Source organism: Symphodus melops (genome assembly GCF_947650265.1).
Source record: "Symphodus melops genome assembly, chromosome: 15".
Taxonomy (NCBI): domain Eukaryota; kingdom Metazoa; phylum Chordata; class Actinopteri; order Labriformes; family Labridae; genus Symphodus; species Symphodus melops.
Window position 1 is genome coordinate 15,089,320 of NC_136705.1, and position 20,798 is coordinate 15,110,117.

General features: G+C 40.3%; 1 protein-coding gene across 5 annotated transcripts in view; it reads right to left on the bottom strand.

The window, feature by feature from the left end:
- cep170aa (centrosomal protein 170Aa) overlaps window positions 1-20,004 on the bottom strand; it is a 38,266-nt gene extending 18,262 nt beyond the window's left edge. For 3 of the 5 annotated variants that reach the window (XM_079362502.1, XM_079362500.1, XM_079362499.1), the window contains exons 1-8: window positions 19,855-20,004; window positions 11,488-11,547; window positions 10,853-10,992; window positions 7,513-7,602; window positions 5,532-5,613; window positions 5,232-5,287; window positions 4,736-4,961; window positions 2,853-2,990 (exon numbers count right to left, since the gene is read on the bottom strand). In XM_079362502.1, coding sequence (XP_079218628.1) covers window positions 2,853-2,990; window positions 4,736-4,961; window positions 5,232-5,287; window positions 5,532-5,613; window positions 7,513-7,602; window positions 10,853-10,957 — 697 coding nt within the window. In that variant the 5' untranslated portion in view covers window positions 10,958-10,992; window positions 11,488-11,547; window positions 19,855-20,004. Of the gene's footprint in view, window positions 1-2,852; window positions 2,991-4,735; window positions 4,962-5,231; window positions 5,288-5,531; window positions 5,614-7,512; window positions 7,603-10,852; window positions 10,993-11,487; window positions 11,549-19,854 lie in introns of those variants that run through there. The other 2 variants (XM_079362501.1, XM_079362503.1) reach the window with 2 other exon arrangements.
- Between the last annotated feature and the right edge of the window lie 794 nt (window positions 20,005-20,798).

The window sequence follows — 20,798 nt, forward strand, 5'->3', positions numbered from 1 at the left end:
GTCATGCAGGTGCCCTTGAAATCTTCCTGACTTGCTGGTTAACAGATGCACCACATAGCAAGACGCTCTCCCTGTTGGACAGAGGTGCAGCTGGGTGGGGGTGGAGTTTTAAACCATCAGTGCCATATGTACTTCAACAAAGCATGGGTGACAAAATGATCAACATAATTCTCAATAGAAATATTTAAAAAGTTTCATAAAAATGTGATGGATTTAAACCTGTAATTACACCACCTAAACACTGGAAAGAGGAAACTGTCATATTAGCATTTTCCTGCACTGTGCTTGTGAAATGCTCCTCTGTTCAAGTAAAGTTTGTCATGTACTGACAATAAAGAATGGTAAAACCACTATTAACTATCTGGTTTGCTCAAATTTCCTTCAGGAGTAAAAATTCGGCCTTTAAATACAAAAGAAATAAGGATTTCACATTTATTGTGGTAGTTCTTGATGTAGACTGATGGGACATTTTTTAACGTGGTAACATTTTCAGTCACAATGCCCAGCGCTAAGATCATCATATTCACAAGTCATGTGCCGGTCACAGGATATAAAGGTGATCGCCCCATCCCGCTCAATCAAATTTTCCTGAATATTCCTGCAGCTTTCTCACATTGGAAATATTCTGGGTCGAGTCAGAGTGAAAAATCAGGCTGTTTGTGTCCACACATACAGTTCACCCCGAGAGTTGCAGGAAGTTTTCAGGGACTCTGTTCATATGTTGTTTTTGTTGGCTTATGGTATAAATGCTATGGCCAGGTTTTACATGTCCAGCTGCAATGTTTTCAATCATACTCTACAACATAGAAAAAAAAAAAAAGATCCAACTATACATTAAAAATCCTTGAATATATGGAAAATATACACAGAAAATGAATCTGTTATGATTAAGTTTTATAAAACTAAAACTTCCAAGAATAACAACAACAATCTCTTTGTAACTTGTTGTTTGTCATTCAAATGTAAAACACTTAAGAGCTGGGGACAGTCCAAAGACTGCCAGTCAACGTAAAGTTGATTTAAATGAAAAGCCTTTGCTAGCTCTATTAGCTTATCTGTAGTGGAATTGAGAGGAATACTTACTGGGGATTTGAGAGGGGTTAGCTAATGATCACTGGAGTATAGAGTGAACAAGTGATTTGTTTGAACGCAGAGTGTCTGAGTCTGTGTGTGTCATGGGAGGAATGGGGGAGCTGGTGCAATGGCGTAACCCAATCGCCGTAAGTGACAATACACAAGGAAGGGGGTGGGGGGATTTGACAACACGGCCTATTCAGTGGCAGGGAGAAGAGAAAAAACACTAGACCTAACTGATACACACATGCAATAAAAAGGATATTACTTCCTTTTTTTAAACAGTCTTTCACTTTTTCTTTCCTGCTTTGTCTGATTTAAGGGTCTGTTGTAGCAGATAAAGAGAGTGGTCTCTAACTATTTTCAAAAGACGACCCCTGGGGTATGAAGCGCCTCAATAAAAATCAAACATCACAACAAATAATCAGCAAACATTTAACTAGTTAATGCTCCAAGAAGGCAAAATGCCTGCACTCACCCTCTTCCATGATTGAAGTAGCCAATCCCATTTTTTGGGGGTAAAGTCTTTGTGGTTTCAAATCACCATGCTTGCACAGATTTACTCCAAAATGAGTGTCTCATTTACTTCACTCCAACTAAAAACATTTGCAAAAATCCACACAAACATCTGCAAAGTACAACGCAAACCAGTTGTTGGAATAACCGGTTGTTAAAAGAGCTGTTGAAGTATTCCTGTTTAGGCTGGTGAGGACAGTGTCAGACTATCCATCCAGATGTGGTGAGAGATTTAAGGACTCTTCGGTCTGCTCCAACGTTTGTGATTAACCTCCCCCCACTCCTTCTGAACACACTTGTCTTCCCTAAATCAGTCTGGCACAGACTGATTTCACAGTGCCGAGCCGTTTCACTGTTAGTGTAGCCTCTAATCCTGTTACTCTGACTATCCGCCACCAGTGAACTGGATCCCCCCAGTCCAACCGTCCAATGGTCACACACGCATATTGTAAGCAAACACACATAAATACAAGCCCTGAAAAAAGCTTTTGTGCGCACTATACGTTGTTAAACACACACTCTGGCTGGTCATTACCCCTTCAGCGTCCAACACAAAGCAAATAAACAGAGCAAGAGGGTAGTAACATTAAGCCACAGCTTCACTAATAAGATAATATAGAAGGAAATATAGGCTACATGGGTTAAATACACCCGTTAGAGTATCATCAGTATTCATGTGTGGGAAAATGTGAATGCAGCTTGTTCTGAATGAATAGGGAATTGGAAGATTCGAAACATATGCGATTTTCAAAACACTTCCCAGACAGTTTAAATAACCTTGTAAAATCTGACAGTAATAAAAGAACTCTTCAAGTTTTACCTCATTTTTTTAACATGTATTTACTTTCAATGTGTAATATTCTGCACACTGTGCGCTGTCAGGCGTCCTGCAATACATCTGATTTTTTCTAGCACAGTGTAAGACATTTGTTTAATGTGAGATTGTCAATTTACTTACACCAAACACATCAGAGCACTAAATATTAACTTAATAATAGGCTATCGAGACACCCTGTTCTTCTGTAAATAAAATGGTTTAAGTAAAGGGATGAAACCTTTATTTGAAGAGAGCTCGTTTAAAAATATGGAATAATGTGAGGAAAAAAACACAAAGGCATTATTTGGAAGTTTTACACCATGATGTTTTGGCCACATAATTTATGTCATGTCACTTTCTGCACTGTATAATTTTAATATATGATTAAGGACATCTTGTGTGATGGTAAAATGAAAGTGACGTTCAAATCGAGAATGCATCCTACCTGATATGGAGCTGTCATATTTTTTGTTGGATGGCTTTGTTTCCTGTTTGAAGGAGTTCTCGTCGTCTGCATCACCATCCCCCCACCAAGACGGCTGGCCGTACAGGGGGGTCCCACGAGGCACTGCTGTGGCATCCCCTAGGACAGATGCATAAACATGCACTACTTTAAAAAAAAGTGCAGAAAGTGTGCCATTAAATGCAGTTTTAACAGTGGCCTTTTTAACAAATATATAATATCACTGTGCAAACTCTTACTCTCAGTGTAAACTGCTTTTTGAATCATGACGACACAAAGTGAGCCCAGCTGCTCTTGGTGTATCCGTGTGTTTCTGCACTAATTCCCTTCTGCTGGGGTCTTGCACCGCTGACCTATTTTTCAAAGTTTAGCCAGCAGAATAAACACACGCACGTGCACACTGGCTGTCATGCTCACTTTCACTCTCACTCCCAGACACCCTCAGTTTCAATGAAAGAGGGATTTTCCTTTTGCCTCTCTGTCTTCATTATAATGGAAGCTCCCATGGGGTGAGCTTCCTGTGGTAACTCCTTTCTAAAAACTGGACAGCCCAGAAGAAAAGTGACCGGAAACAAAAACAGTTTGAGAAGAAAAAAGGTCTCCAGCAGGCCTTTGTGTTAACTTCTGCTCTATTTTATTCCTTTACCCTCCCTTGCTTTAAGTACATTTTACCCTGAGCAGTGTAAGTTTAATCACCGTTTACCCAAATTATTCAAGATGCTCTGTGCTAAATAGCGTGCAGAAGGAAAGAACCTTCTATTAAGCTACTGAAAGTATGCTCACAATATGGTACAATATGTGGGTGAGGCCTGGTATAACAGTTGTAAAACTGCTGGATTACTATCCCAGAACCGCAAAGAGGGTGTCATTAAAAAACATAAGTGGGGGATGTAAAGACATGCAACACTGTATGTGTGCACATACACTAACCGTGGATGCCGCCTGTTACAGTCGCACCCAAAATTCTGATTCTGAAAGTCGTATGGGCAGATGGGTTGGCATTATGCGGGCACTCTGACCCTGTTATTGCTTAAGCCGTCCAATAATTCAAGCCTTGTGTGGCCTTGTTTTAACATCTGGAGCTTAACAAGGACCCCTGCTAGCACCCGAGCCTGGTCAGGGATGTCAATTAATAGGGACACCCGCAGACCTGAACCTCCTAATGATTGCACACAGTGGCAGCATGTTGGTGTGGCGGGTAAAGCTCTTTCTCTTGTGACTATGTCCACCCCCTGCTGGCCTTAGAAAATAAACCCTGACACGATTAATTTAACCAAAGTCTGTTCAACAATGTGTTGTCTGAGGGCAGAAGCTTGTGTGAAATATAAAACAGATCCAACACAAATATCGTAAAATCTGTATAAGAAACACTTTTCATCAAAAAAAAAAAAAATGGTTACTTCATATATACCGTACCAGCGTGATATACCAGTGTGATGACTTGGTTTAGTCATCACACGTAAAATAAAATGCTGACACACACACCATCTTTAGTGTAAGAGCATCTGCCACCATAGATTGGGATACTGTTCTGCAAATAAACATTGTGGAGTGCTATATTATTGGAAGACCCCTAAAGTAAAGTCAGTGAGTGACTCGCAGGTTGTGGGTCCGTACTTCACAACATTAACCGAAGGCTGAGACATCAACTATCGTTCTGTAGCTAGGTGTGCAAACTTTACAAAGTGACAACAGATAGTACTGAAGACTTTAGATTATCATCATGCAAGATGACTCTTTAAAACCTTTTTTTCTCTCTGGGAGACCTCCAAAAACTTATATTCCAGGATGTGAACACAGATTGGATATGTTTGTTTCTTCTTGCTTCATTTATTTTTGCATTTTATGTATAATTAGTCTCTCACCTCCCAACCTCTCCTCTGCTTTATGAGAATCCACAGGTTTAACTGCTGGGTCTTTAGAGGAAGTGAGCCCGTCTGCTGCTCTGCTCTCTCCTGACCGTTGGCTGCTTCCACTTGGGGACTTCAGCGTCTTTGTGGGGGTCTTGGTGGGAGACCTGCTTGTGGTTGTAGTGGTGGTGATTTCCCCAACCTTCTTGCTGAGCTGGAGGCCGCTGGTGAATTTTTCATGCTAAATGAATCAGAAGAATCAGAATCAGCTTTATTGGCCAGGTATGTTTAACAAACAAGGAATTTAACTTCGGTAGACTGTGCTGTCTCTGTACAAATATAAACATTAAATAATAACAATTAACAAACTAAATAAAAAAGTAATAAAAGACTAATATGTACAAGACCAAATAAGATATTTAGTCTTGTAGGAGATTAACAATTGAAAAAACATATTACGACATGTGCATGGTGTTGAACATTAAGGGGTACAGATCGTGTGTGTGTTTACCTTTAGAGCCTCCTCGGGGACAGTAAGCTCTCCTCTGACCACGGTGAATAGGTTGGTATGTGAGACAAACAGGTTAAGGAAATACTTTCTACACAGTTATGATACATGCACACATCCTTCATGAAACAATTCTGTTAAAAAATGATTTGTGTTTTATATTTATTTATAACACTTAAACAATAATTCTGCAAAGAATTAAGATGAAATATCTGTGCTTGAAGCTGCTGTTTCATATTGTTTTCAAATAATAAAGTCACTGATAAAAATGAAGGCTGGAAATATTGGGAGGCCGGAAAAGGATATCATATCCAAACCTGAGTTTGTCCTCCAGCTTCAGAGTAATGTACATCTGCTCCTGGATTCGGACATCATTAACAAAGGTCTGCAGATAGACAACAAAGGCAAGACAAGAACCAATATGAAGACGTCAACTGAATAGAAGAACAAACTAACATAAAATGAAGGCATTTACTATTTCAATCCATTGATCATAGGTATAACTGCTTCAGTCAAGAGAAAATACCAACTCCTGCTTAAATGTACTTCAGATATTTTTGCTGGTGTTCAGTTCAGGGAAACTCTTGCTGCCAGTCAGAGATGTTGAACCTGCACCAGGTTTGAATAAATTTATTCAGAACTGTTGAATCAGCTGATCCTGGTGTGTCTGCATAGTGGGAACAAATGCCCGAGCATGTTCATGTCGACATGTTTTTCTTTCTTCTTTCTCTTACTCCTGTCCCTTCCTTTCTCTCCTCTTTGTATCACACACACTGATCAGGTTTCCCAGAACTGCATATGAAATTCTAGCAAGCTTTCACTGCTGCTGTAATAAAACATTCCTGCATCGCTGATGTGAGATTCATTCCAGACAGCCTGAAAAACAGCTATCACACCCCTTGAGTACTAGAAACTAAAGTGTGACAAACCCAGTTTTTACTCAGAACAAATCTCTATGTATTGACTGACTCAGCAGGAGAAAAACTTCCTCTAAATCCAAAGAAGCTGGATCGTCAATGACACCACAGGAAGTGGCTCTGACTGTGTCTTCCTGTCTGAGAGCTAGAGAGGATGTGTGGGATGTTCTGCTTATGTGTTCAATCTGGCGTGCTGTGACTGAATGCTAATCACTACACATGACTAACAGCATGTGGCTGGTTTTTACTGAGCTATCATGTCAACTCGAGAAGTGAAGTGTATCTAAACTCGGAAAAACACAGAGTGCATTTATGTTTCTGACGGTAATAATACTGAATTACAGAGATGTTTGTGAGCTCTATTATATCCTTCATCCTCCAGCCTGCTGATGTACTCATTTCCAAAAAAAACCAAAAAAAAAAACCCTTTAAAAGTCAACTCAGACCACAGACCAGACCCAGCATTGCTTCATGAAGTAACACTTGCCAATCCGCACCGGAAGCTGTGGGGCGTAGGGAAGAATCCGACACAGGGGGGGAAACATGCCAAAGAAAATAGCTAAAGGACTGCTGTGTCGCTGGTTGTGAAATAAACTAAAATGCACAAAAAACATACAGACATAATCAAATACATATTGATATCCAGGCTGCCATCACATTAGGTCATGGATCCACTTGGACGGGGAAAACTGACTATTTCTTTAATCAGTGACCCATAACTTAAGGAAACAGAGCAACATGATTATAAGACATTTGTTTAACATCACATTGATGCACACAAACTAATCAAAGATGAAATTCAAAAACATGATGTTTTGGAATGTTATGTTCATGTGTTTGCCTTCACAATGATCACAACACATCTGGACATGTTGTATCTACATGCTATGAATTGTAGATTATTAAAGAAAATTACATTGACTTATTGTACATTTAAGTCAGTATTTTCCTAATTAATGAGAAGATGGCAAAGTGGAGTGTTGAGTTTTATTCACCCTCTTCTATCTTTGAATAACAGACTGCGCCCTTAAGTTCAAATTTGGATCATTAGATGTAGATACCAATTGACTCAAGCCATGATACAGATCTTTATTGACAGAGAGATTGATTAGCAGCAGAAAATTAGACAGTCATATTGACAAAAAAAAAGACAACCAAATGACCCTTAAGGACCTCTGCCTCAAGGTGTGTACTTTGAATGTCTTTGTTTATTCCCTCCACTAATTTATCTTCATTTGTCGGCTCAATCCATCTCAATCTAAAACTCTATTGTTTCTCCCCTCTGGCTGCCAACGCTCCTCTATTCTCTTCTGTCCTGTCTCTTTGTCCTTACCTCCTGTTTTGCATATTTCTATTTGTGCACTCACCCCATTCAGGCTGCCCAGATCCTTGACCTTGTGTTCGTCAGTCCCCGTCTCATAGTTGATGACTGCATGCTGCTTATCCACACTGCGAGACTTCAAATAAAACAAGCACAAACACAAAGCATTAACCTGGTGCTTACCGAACAGAATTTGATAATAGAGATCTTGTCATTAAGATGTGATATACTCTGTACTGTAGTTTTGATTTCTAAGCAGACGGGGAAATATATGTTTCTTCTTCAGAAGTACTACTCTTGAAAATGTGTGCTTAAATGATGCCCGTGTGGCATCTATATCAAGAGAACATGAGCTTGACTATGAACTACTAAACAGTATCTTCTACAAATCGTAAGATGTCAGGGTGTGACTGGAGTCTAATGTGCAATGTTAAATCTTCGTGGCATCTTGAGCATCTAATGTCGAAAATGACTACTGACAGTAATCTTTATCTGTGCAGGAGTGTCAATGTCACAGACACTGCAAACAGCAAACCTTCACATTCATGCACAGCTCTTTATATTAACACACACACACACACACACACACACACACACACACACACACACACACACACACACACACACACACACAAACTGAAGGAGAGTAAATGAAGGACTGAAGGTGAAGGTATTGATTTTCTGTGGTGTCCAGAGGAGTCGCTCAGCTGTTTTGATGGTAAATTGTTTCCAGCACGAACACAGATACCTTTTTTTTTTAAAAGAAAGAAAAGCACTCTCAGATGGAAATGTTAGGCTTAGGTCTGATAAATATCTCTCTCATGAATAAAAAACATCTCCGAGAGTGTGAACTTCACTTAACTTGTGAGCACATTTTGTGTGATTTAAAAATGTCAGTTCGAGTCATCATAGACAAACATGAGTCAATAAGAAACCAGATGAACTGCTATTTTTCTGGAACTATTTGCTGGTAAAGAAGCATTAAGCCTTTAATGTCATGTTAAATGGTTTAAAAGGCTGATGTGCCTGAGGTTGCAGCTGTATATCTGATGTCATTTTTGGCGTAAAGTAAAACATTTCTCAGTGATTAGCTCATCATCTGGAGTCACTGGATTTCAAAAGTCAGCCTTCACTTTCTCCACTAAACACAGAGATTATTTCTGACCAATATATTTCACAGCAGCTTCACATAAAAGTATTTTAAAAGTCTAGTTTTATTGTTTTATTAGAACCCACATTTGCTGCCCATTTAATGGCAGCTAGTCTTCCTGGGGTCTTCTTTAAAATATTAATATAAAATTAATTCAAACATTACAATTACATTCAAAATATTGCAAAGTGAAAGAGCTTAAGTTAAGTCCCATTTTAACTACATCTGAAATTACATGAAATGATTTGCAAGACAAAGTGTGTTTTTTTCCACATTTAGAAAACAATGATAAAACTGTTGAAGTCACTTGTTCTCTTGAGTCTTTGAAATGAATGCCACAAATCTTTCCTGTAATCCCATTTCTCCCCCGCTGGTCTAACTTGACTGCACCCTCTACTGAGTACAAAATATAAATACAAGTCTGCAGTGTTTCTGAGAAGCAACCGAGAAAGGCCAACCATGAATATGATCACCTTATCAAGATTAGGAGAGATACTTCACAGGATACAGACTTGTGCTGCTTTAAGTAGATGCACTGCTGACCTACTAAATATCTGAAGATACAGCTAAAGATTGCAGATGAAGGGGAGCTCAGCATGACTGAAGAGCAGTGTCAGCAATGTAAATACATCTGAATTCAACTCTTGTTTTCAACAGTAGAAGATGAACACTTTTCAGTGGGGTGTTTGCAGGAGCTAACACACAGGAGCCTCTTACTCTGGTGCATACAGGCAAAGAACAGATGATCCAGAAAATACTACAGGACCAGATAGAAACAAGAGGCAAACACACATTAACAGCAAATGAGTTGGGCTTTAAGACAGACTAAATAATCCTGAGAGACACTAAGAGCTACAAGAGCCCGACTGACTTTTTATGATCTGGTTTATAGCTGCCATGGGCGAAATGTTATGAAATGATTAAGGCTGACTTCACGGAGGATCTGTTCCTGTCTTCATTTCATTCTTGCCTTAAATAAAGAAAGTAAGAATCTGATCATTCAGTAAACAGCAGAGCCCAAACCGCTGACATTATTCAGTGAGATGACATCAAAGCATTTAGCAGTGTGATCATGTGTGAATGTCTGTCAGTGTATGAGTACGTTTAATTTGGTGCATGAAAACAGCTCTTAACGTTCAGCCATGTGATTAAACGTCGGCTTGATAAAGCAGTCACATGGAGGCCAACTGTGAGCAGCTACACAGGGTGATGGACCAGCACTGCACAACAACAAAATGTTGTCCTCAATTTGGAGGATTTCCTCAGCAGTCCAAAGACATCACAAAGGTAGGAAACATACGCACAAGCAGGGCACTAGTCACTGGAGATGTATTAGTAATTCTCATCCTGGATCATACTCTCTTAGTCACTCACACCGGAGACACATTTAAAAACTAAAAGCACCAAACGTCGGTAAATTCAAGTACTGAAGAATTTTGAATAAAAACATAAAATTAAAAATAAGTACTATCTCAATGGTACAATGGATTTTAATAAATATTATGAACACTTCATTTGAATGTAACTGCTGTATGGACAGCAAAAACCTGAGTAAATAAGACAGCATTGTGTCAACACATTGGTTTACACAGTGATTTAAATTAGATGGAGAGTTCAACTTAAACATTCGACCTCTTCCTTTTACCAACAGGATCAAAATAAATAAGTGAGAGTCCACAATAAACTGCTCACTGTCGAATACTCAGAGGGACACTGGTACCAGCTTCAAAATCCCTGAACATGTAATGTCACTCACAACAAAGACTGCTGCCATGGTTGCACCCTCTACCCACTATAACTGAGCCGGTCAGTTAAGAGCTCGCTCAGGAGGTATCTGTCCCACTTTCTATTAATAGTGCAGTGACCAGAGGTACACGTGGTTTTCCCTGGATGTATGCACTGCTGCAGAGACACCGCCTCACGACACACAAACACAAAGAGATGTCAACAAGTTCTGCTACTGCAAGACCGACAGCACAAGCACTCTGGGCTAATTTGCATAGTCCCTCTGTAAACACTTTAGCTTATGAAACTGACAGCTGGTTATTTCACTGGGAAGAAGCCGCTAACCAGCGTCAGGCTACTTGTATTCAACCTGTTCTTATGCTATCTCAAATCTGAGTTACTGAGACTCAGACTGCCATTTGCTGCGACAATAAGGGCTGAAGACAACGAGAAAAGAGTTTCCGTTTTTTGACGTCGTCAGTGAAGAAACACTGCTGTGAAGTATTCTCACCTGAAGCATTAGCTCACAGTCGTCCCGGCCAACAAAGATCATTTCCCGGGGCAGTCGGTGGCGTGTGCCCCCGCTGCTCACCAGGAACCAGGAGGTGACGCTCATCTCTGCAGCCTGCTTCTGCCTCTGGTAGACACCTACTGTACGTGCAGAGAAGCACAGAAGAAGCAGAGGGGGTTCAGCTCATCTGTGAAGACCAATGATCAGTTTTAGCATTTGGTGGTAGCAGTGTATCCCTGAGCTGTAAACTGCTCCTGAAGCATTACATGTTCATATGGAAAAGCTACTTTGGCGGCTTTGTCCTCATAACACCCGTGAGAAGAGACATTCGGTGCATCAAAATGACATCAAATATATCACAGTGATACATATAGAGAAACTATAAGCCTTGTATGTTTTTATTGATGCATCATGTTACTTTTATTAAATCATTGTCCCTTATCAGTTTCTACCATACAATAAGTAACATTCTGTGAATAATATTGTAAAGTATTTTTAGCAGAAAATAAATGTGAGTATTTCCAAACATGATCTTAAAACTTTGAAGTTGACATGTCATTACTGTATCTTAGTGGAACAACGCTACAGATGTAAGCGTATTGTTTTAAAATAGGATATTGAGTTTTATGACATACCTCTGGTCCAGGAAGCTCGCTGCTCATAGACTGCTGAGAACACGACACAGCTAGGCCATCCTTAGGAGGGAGGAAAGGAAAAAGACAGTTTTTATCTTTTTATTTAGAGTCACAAAAGCAGGTGAATATGTCAATACTGATGATCTGTTATGTTATAGGAACAGCTGAAATCTCTAAAACAAGTACGTAATAAACAGGAGAGTGACTGACAAAGTGTCAACAAGGGAGGAGGTTCACTAACTAGAAACACTCCATCTTGCTTCATTTTGTTTTGCTGGTAGGGGGAATGAAGCAGAGTGGGCGTTCTCGTAATGTGATGCTTCAGAGTCTACGCCTGGAAAGGAACAGTGAGCTAGCCAGTGAGCTACGTCCACTCTTTCTCTCTGCCTGCTCTGATCATTGCCAGATGTTAAGGGAGGAAGTGATGTAGGAATGTTGGCTGGCCTCCCCAGCGAGACATTTATTTTCCCTCTTGCTTTTCCTCCTCCCCTCGTTCTCCTTCAGATGAGCTGGAAAGGAGGTCAAAGCCAGCCACTCTGACTGTCTAACTTCCAAAAGGCATGGAAGAACAGATGGACACGTAATCTCGAAGAATCTGACTTTATGGATTGCTAGAAGTTAGGTTTGATGGTAAAAAACAAAAAAAAAACAGTGCGGGTTGATTCTGTCAGACAGATTAACAGGCTGCAAAACGTAACAGCGAAATGTAACTTCACTTCCTTTTAATGTGAACACTGCCACAAAATAAAAACAAAAGAGCACGGAGTGAGGTAGACATCTTGGTGCACTTAGCGTAAGCTTAATGTTGGAATTCAAATCAGGTGTAGAGAATTAAATTGCATTCACACAGAGGTTTTAAAGAGAAGGTTTTCATGGTCAATTCAAGGCGCCAAAAATGACAGACTCTCTACTAAGAGTAAAAAGTGCCAAGAAAAGCCCATCAGAGAGCGTATTAAAGATTATTGAGCTAAGCTCTTGCTCACTTGACCTCATAAGTACTCAGTATACCAACTCAATTATCCCCAGGGTACATTTGAATCAACTGCACACCTCTAACAGTTTGTTGCTGAGAACATCGACAGCTGTCTGGGATCGGCTTCCATCACTCAATATGGCTTTATATTACATTACAAGGGCCATCATTACACAATTAGAAATCACTGTGATACAAGTATTGTGCTGCAACCTGCTGTCTTTTTTTTTTCTACATAATTTATGTTAATTATGCCATGGCGGGGTGGCATAACACTAACCCATTAAATAAATTGGTTTGGGCAAAATTGAGTAATCATTCGTAACTGAGTGAAAATGTCTGCACCACGTTTGGGGAAAGAAGGTCTAAAAATGAACCAGATCATTTACATGAAGCTGCCAGCTAAGTTTCTAATGCTCATATGATTTGCATCCCCTGCTTGGGAATCATGTTTCATCATTCACATGACCACTTGACATGTGCGATGTGGAACACGAAATGTGTTTTGGAGGTGACACTAGATCAGCTCATTCTGCATGTGTTATCAGAGAGTGTACAACGAACAGCAGCATTGCCATGACACTGTAATTATGTGTGCACACCCCTCCCCACTGAAGGCCAAGCATCTCAATAACCACTGCACACTAAGTGCAGAATGCAAGGTTCACCATGATGTGGTCGAGGAGCCTGAATACGATGAATACCAGCCTGTGTGGTGCCAATAAAAAAAACCTTCATGCTATCACACATGAAAGACAAGGAATCTGAAGGAATGCAGTGGTGCGTCTGACAAACGGGATAGAGCCGTCTGCTGAACATGTGCTCTTTACAGTCCTAATGATTAGATTTAAAGCCACATTTTTTATCCTGGATGCATGGAATAGCAATGCAACCACATCTGAAGAGCTATAAGTATAACAATTAAACTGTTTAAAGTGGATTCAACCATGTTCAAGGAAACATTTAATATTCTCAGTTTTTTCTACCACTCAGATGTGAGTAATATGCTGCCATTCATTGAGCTAAACATGTATCATTTGGTAAGTGGAGATCTTGGACTATTTGCGTGCAATCCCAAAATGTCCACTTGAGTTCTTCATTTGTGGAATTAGAAATGTTCTATGTGGTTCTTTATCATGATCTATATTAGATCATAATAAACCAAAGAAAATACTGACCAGATGTTAATATCGTTTTGTTACATGATGCAGCTTACAATGACAAACTGCAATAAATACATTGAATTTTACAAAGCAATAACAGATGCCAAATTGAATATAAGTTCTTCACATTTTTTATCTTTACAACACAAATGTCAACTGCTAGACTCTTGGCTTTGTGTCAGCAACTCCTGCTCTTGCTGGAGCTAATAAGGAAGAGTAGTGACCTCATGGTTTTGGCAGAAAGTCCCCTGTCTCCTAACAGGCAGAACTAAAAGAGCGAAAGGGAGGGGTCATTCTGAGATGACTCTTTGTAAAGAGGAGATGGTAGTGAAGAGAGGAAGCATGAACACAACACTTCCTGTCGTGGCAAGCTTTCTCATCTTTGACTCCATAGTAGATGTGGCGTTAATTTGTTGATTGAATGACCTAAATGATGTGATAAACCAAGTGTCGGCTGCAAAGAGGCTCAACAAATTAGAACATGATCATGACAGAAAAAGAAGATCAATGAGTCCCTCCTGTGGGGTACACAATGGACACAGACGCCATTAATCAGACATTCATTTACAGACTTTCTTTTAATATTTCACAGCATTATTTACACACATCTAGCACTGCAGTGAGCTGTTAATGGACAGAAGCAGACCTACTCGTTCTTCAGGAAAGGTGTGAATCAAAAACGGCCGAACCATCTGGAGCGACCTCCGACAGAGGCCATAAAATGCTCGGACATGTGAGTGATTGTAAAGCTGCAAAGGATAATCACATTCATTGGCTCTGATAACTCTTACAGCAACGTTTCTGTTTTGTTTTTTTCTCACAAAACGCGACACAAGCAGTCTTTTGTCTTTGCAGCATTTCAAATCAGTTGATCCACTCCAAAGTAGCCAATTACAAACCCCGTCCAAGAGGGGAGAGGAAGTGATGTCAATGAGTGCCAGTTTAGTTGACTGTCCTCACTATATGTTTCTTTGCTTCCGCACATGGCTGCTGCTCTCCACGTAGCATCTGGCTCCGGTGTGTGTGTGTGTGTGTGTGTGTGTGTGTGTGTGTGTGTGTGTGTGTGTGTGTGTGTATCACAGAATGATGCAACAGCTGCACCCACAGCAAGACTCATCAGCTTTTCTTTCTGTTTAACCTCCAAGACCATCACATCACCGCAGAGACCCTGTAGCTGACTCAGACCACATCACTGACAGCTGCTGTTTGCAGCCTGTCCACACGGGTTTACAAACACACACAAGCGTACGCTGAGCCAAGAGCATGAATAAGGCTGTAAAGGGGGAAGAAAAAAAAAAATCAGAGCAGACAGAAAACTGAACAAGTCATACTCTTGTCACTGACATTTCCTGACGGTCTTATGATGAGGACCAAATTTAGGCCTACAGGGTGTGGTGCGGTTGTCGGCCTACAAAATGCAGCTTAAAAGCTGGTGAAACTACAGGAAATCTTACCAACAGCGACAGTACGGACGCCACAAACAAGAAACACAGTCAGACCTGCTGACTTTTTGTGTGTCGCTTTTTACGGGAAGAAAAGAAACTTACTTCAATTGAATTGAAGTGATTAAATTAAAAGGCTTTTAAGCGTGTGTTGCTCTGAACTTTCCTGCCTGGTTGCGGGCTCTCCTATTAGAAACCGCCTGCCAGACAAGACGTGGTGCATTAACTGTCCTCAACAGCAGCAGAAGCTGTCTGTTATGATATAAATAGCGCTAACTTGAACAGTGATACCTCCGTCGGCTGCTCAGTAAAAAAAAAAAAAAAAAGACAGAGCAGTAAGTTTGTTAAATGACCCCAAGACAATCTGAAGAGATGATCATGAAGCAGCGCACTTAAACTCGATCATTTTTGGGAAGTAGACAAGTTTCACACTCCAGTAAAGACAGCTTAGCACCACAGATGTTGTCAAAATGAAAGGTCATGACCTTTGGGAGTTATAATGTTATGTAAGCTCTGAAATGAGTTCTTCCATAAACACTGTAGCTTTGCAATAATAAAAAGAAGCAACGAGTACTTGCTGCTGGATGGTTTATTGGAAGCATAGGAAGAAGCAATTAAAAAGACAACATTGACGGGCAAGACAAATAAATAGCAGAAAACCTTGTTCTTTCAGAAGGCTGAAGTCAATACATTACAGACCACGGAGACTGTCTCGCACCTGCAACCCTAAATCTTTGGGGGACAGGAAGACCATAACACCCCGAGGGGTGAAGAGAACACACTTTCTCTGGACAGGCAAACAGAAAAGACAAAAGGATTTTCTTTAGCCCCTCGTGGCTTAGTCTACAGTGTATTTACCGACATACAAGTGTAGAGTAGTATGAGCTATTGTTCCTGTCTTAACATCTGCTTAAAATGATTGCTTGTGCATCATGGTTTCTTATATTTCCTGTGTCTTTCAATGACATTGAAATGATAGTCAAATTCTAATAATGCACTAGTCCAGAAAAGATTTTTTGATGCTAATGTTGCAACAACTTCTATGAATAATCTGAGAGAGGAATGAGCACAACGCCGAACTCTGAACTCCAGCAGTCTGACATTAAGTGAATTAATCTGAGCTCTGCAGGGCAGACAGTCAACTCCAGTTTGTTTGACAATAAATAAAGTATCTTTTATGGTCTTGCTCTAAAACTAGTCGTGCACAAAGGAGCAATGAGAGGCAATAATTTACTGTGATGTTGAGACAACAGTTAACCCAAACAAATGGATGACAACAACAAACCTGGCTGAAACCAAAAATCCAGACATTGCGTAACCTTTCACAATATGGAGATCAGCACTATGCAGGGAGATAATAAATCCCCTCAAATCTGCAGAGTGTCCTGTTGTGTGTATGCTTTATGTGTGCTGATGTGACTTTTAAATGTTGCATGCAGGGTAAAAAAAAAAGAAAAAAAGAAGAAGTCCCAGTGCAGCATAAAAGACCATATGGTGCTGTAAAACGGACACACGCATTACATGAGCAGTCGGTGGTAGGAACAAACAAGCTAACACCACCGTTTAGCAGCCTGCATCCACCTCTTTGTTATCATCACACACAAAGGCTGCACACCTCGCTGGCCTTAAGACAGGAACCCACCATACGCTCGCTGACCCCATTGTACCACATGACCCACAGACCTACATGTGGACATGCACTCCTCGCAGATATCAACAACTATATAGGAAAAAGAGAACGCAGAAGGCCTTTAAGCACTTCCCTTAGAAAAGGGATTATTCTTGGAGAGAGGACAGAGGGTGAAGCCAGGACAGCGGTCTTACTGATAAAACCCAAACAAAAAGATAATTAATACTCCAAGAGAATTAGTAACACACATGGCCCACAGCATTGTCTGTGTCAGAGCATGTGATTCTCACTCACAAATGGACAGACAAAAACATACTGAAATAAACTTATTTCAGGAGGCAGTTTTGTCAACAGGGCACGAAAGATAAAACTCTTTGTGTAGTAATATTTAACCTTAAGTTAAGGTGAAAAGAGATCGTAAACACACTTGGCCGTGGTTGAAACTATTTGTTGATGAAGGCATTATCAGAAACTATTTTGATAACCAAATGAATAATTTCAGTTATTATTAAGGCCAAAACAAGAAAAAAGCTGGGTGGTGATGCGTTTACAAATGTGAAGTGATAATATCTCAGCACATTGACAGGGAGTATAGGTTTGTTCCAGTCAGTGGTGTTATGGCTCTGTTTGGCCCCTGCTGAGCAGATAATGTCTGACCCGTGGCCCTTTAACAGGAACATTAGTATTTGGCCAACCCTGCCACGTTGATTATGGCACCAGCAACATTACATCCTGCCCACAGCAATCGCCTCAGCAGTCGACAAAAATAGTGTACTGTCTCACTCTGAAATGCACACTAGCACTTAGGAGAAGAAAAAAAACATGGAGGCAGAACAGGACAATCAGAGGGAGCCTGGCAAAGGGAGTGATGGGAATTGGAAACTGCTAAAATAAAAGATCAATATCTGCTGTGGAAAGAAGCACAAAAAAGTGGAAAGTCAAAGGGGAGTATGTTACGACCCGCAGCAGATGTGAAGGTCAGTCTGTTATGTTTTCAATTTTGAGATGTTCCACCAGATGTTCCATAACAAGGGAGAGGCAAATGATTGTTTATACTTTTGTCCAAGCTTTTTTTTTTTCCTGTGCCATGTACTCTCTCACTCTCCCAGTTCTTTTCTGTTCACCTTCTTATTTCTGCCTCGCATAACCACTTCAACTTTTCCATCCAGATTACAGAAGTGAGATCCACCGCTATTAAAAGCCACAGACACCCTGGCACAAAAAGGCTTTAATAGACAAATTGAACATAAGGTAATAGTATCAACACCCAGGCTATGTTGTGTTCTGTCTCAACTCACACTCCCTGACCACTAAAGTAAAATTAACTCACTTCCTAAACTTCCTATACACACAATGGCTGAAGGCAGGCAGGACAACAAAGTCCTGAGTCCCATCAATGGACTAGAGGAGAAAATAAGCCCCTATTATTGAAGTGAACCTTTCTATACAAAATACAAATTGCTCATTAGTGACTAAAATATCACAACAGTTTTGATAGTGAAGCCCCTTCAGCTTATTAAGTGTATGTTACAGCTTGCTGACACTAAGGAATTATGTAAACAAGCAAAGCAACATAAGAACATTTTCAATGGATGTAGTAAAAGTCATAAGATAAAAATCTCTATTAACTCACATGGTTGCCTGTGTTATTTTCTGCACTTGAACCGTTTAAATTGACACTTTTACGATGGCAACGTGGAGGCTGCTGAGCAGCAACCGTCCTGTGACACTGACACACTTTTTAAAAATGCAACCGCCTGCACAGCCAACCAGCTCGCCGGCAGCAACATTTGCAGGGAGGGCAGGAAGGAGCGGTATAAAGGCAGAGCAAAAATGAGGAGGAAAAGAGAAGGAGACTGGATGCTATCCGCTGCACACGCTATGGCTCAAACCCAAACATTTTTTGAATTAATACGGACGAGGGAGGAGGAGGAGGAGACTAAATCGACTTGGTGATGTTCAGCCCCTAGTGCAGCTTTCAAAGAAAACCTCAACTCAGTGTGTGCAAAGTTGTGTTATAAAGCAGACCTCTTTTTTTGCTAAATTAAATGTTATCAGATGAGATCGAGAAAAGAAACTAGGTAAATAAAATCACATGAGTCTGCTTATACAAATATCTGTTTTAAACAAGTGCAGGCTATTTTTATGCATCATCCTTGAGCATTTTGACTGACTTTTTCCCATGTGTTCATGGCAGTCTATTTTCTGATAATAAACCATTATTACACAATTATTAATTGTGCATATTAGTCTGGCAGACGAATGCAAACAATGTATATTTAAGGCTTATTTTAACATCTCAGTATTAAAGATAATGCATTTAAGGCTCATCACGTTTTGTTTAACATCTCATGTGATGATAACAGCAAAAATCAAACTCAACACAAAGACAGCGGATGTATGTAGGCCAGCTACATCTGCACGAAAACAAAGCCACACACAGAAGGGGGGATCCGACATCGGGAAAAACTACTACTGTATTTAATGGCGAAAAGCCTCGGCATACAATCTTCCCTTCAGACAATATAAGCAGACTCAAAGAGGACCCTCAGGTTAGTGTGTCTCCGCCGAGATAAACACAAAGCGTCCATTGTGGCCGACCTTCATTGATGTGCATCCTGTCTCCATACCGTCCGCCCGGTACAGAAGGATGCAACTAAGAAGAAAACAGGTCGGGAGCAAATACTACTAAGACAGAGAGAAATGTGAGTGGTGTTTTAAAAGAAGAACAGTAAGAGGGGAAGCTCTGTCTTTGTACAAAGGCGTAGCAGTGCAGGCTGGTCATGCTGCTGCCGATAACAGTAGCCACATCCAGTTAGCCAACAAGGAGTCAGCCCAGTTCTGTTTATACCCTACACATTTATATTCCACGTCTTTTTAAAAAAAAAAAAAACTAAGTGTGACAAACACTTTTACTCCAGCTTTTGCCATTTAAACCAGGGAAGCTTTAAAGTCGTCAACCCGGAGAATTTTGGATCAACATTAAAAACCCACATTAACATGAATGGATGAGAAAAGCAGAACAGCGACTCTTCCCTCTCTGTATGCCGCAAACTTCACGTGCCTTAAACAGTCGACCACACAGCCAAACACGTACTGTTAGTTAACCTGAATATTTTTCTTATATGCTTAATAAAGTGAAATTCACGCCCCACTTACCCTTTTCCTCCTCTGTGTGTGTGTAACTGTCGAGGGTGAGTGTGTGTGGTTAGAGCCCAGCCCAGCCGCTGCTGCAGTTCTGGCTGTGCGCATCGGCCTTCTCCCTCTCAGCCGCTCACTGATAAAGCGACGCGCGGACAATCCTGCAAGTCAACACAGCAGCCATATGATTCACTACTTCCGGTCCCTGTTTTCACAATAAAATAAGAGCGAATAGTTCGTTCGTAGGCTTTATTGTCAAATATGCTCCATGTTAACATACAGCACAGATGAAATTGCATTCACCTCAACCCACAGTGCATAAAAAAAACAGTAGAGAATAACAATAAACATGACAATTAAATAAAAAATAGCAATACTATAAAAATAACAAATTGTAGCAAAACTTAACTGGAGAACTTTGTGACAAACAAATAAACGACAGGGAGTCAACAGACAATCAACAGGCAAGGGCACTTGTGATTATTGCACCAGGGAAGCAGTATGTAGATAAATTAAAGTTGAACAGTATAAACAGAATACAGATTAAGTTGAATCAGATGCTGGGTTTTGCAAGCTTATTTTGGGGGGCAGGAAAAAGCTAAGACTCCGAGGGGTGTAAAGAACACACTTTCTTTAGTCCCCTAATGGTCTAGTCTACAGTGGATTAACAAACATCAAATCTTTAAGGCAACCATTAAGATTAAGGAAGATTGTAGTTCAGCATTCCTTTGTCTGTGAAACTTGGTGGCCACTAAAAACAATGATATTTTAAGTTAGGACAAACATTTTACAAAATTATTCCTCCTCCCTTTGCGTGCTGCACATAGGGAAGGGTGTTAAAAGGAGTATGTGTGAAAGAGAGGACGACACACACGCTCATTTGTTTTCCCCTTGATGTCTCTTGTTTTCCTTAAAAACTGTTGTTTTTTTTGCTATGCTTGTTAGACAGTTGGGTTCTATTT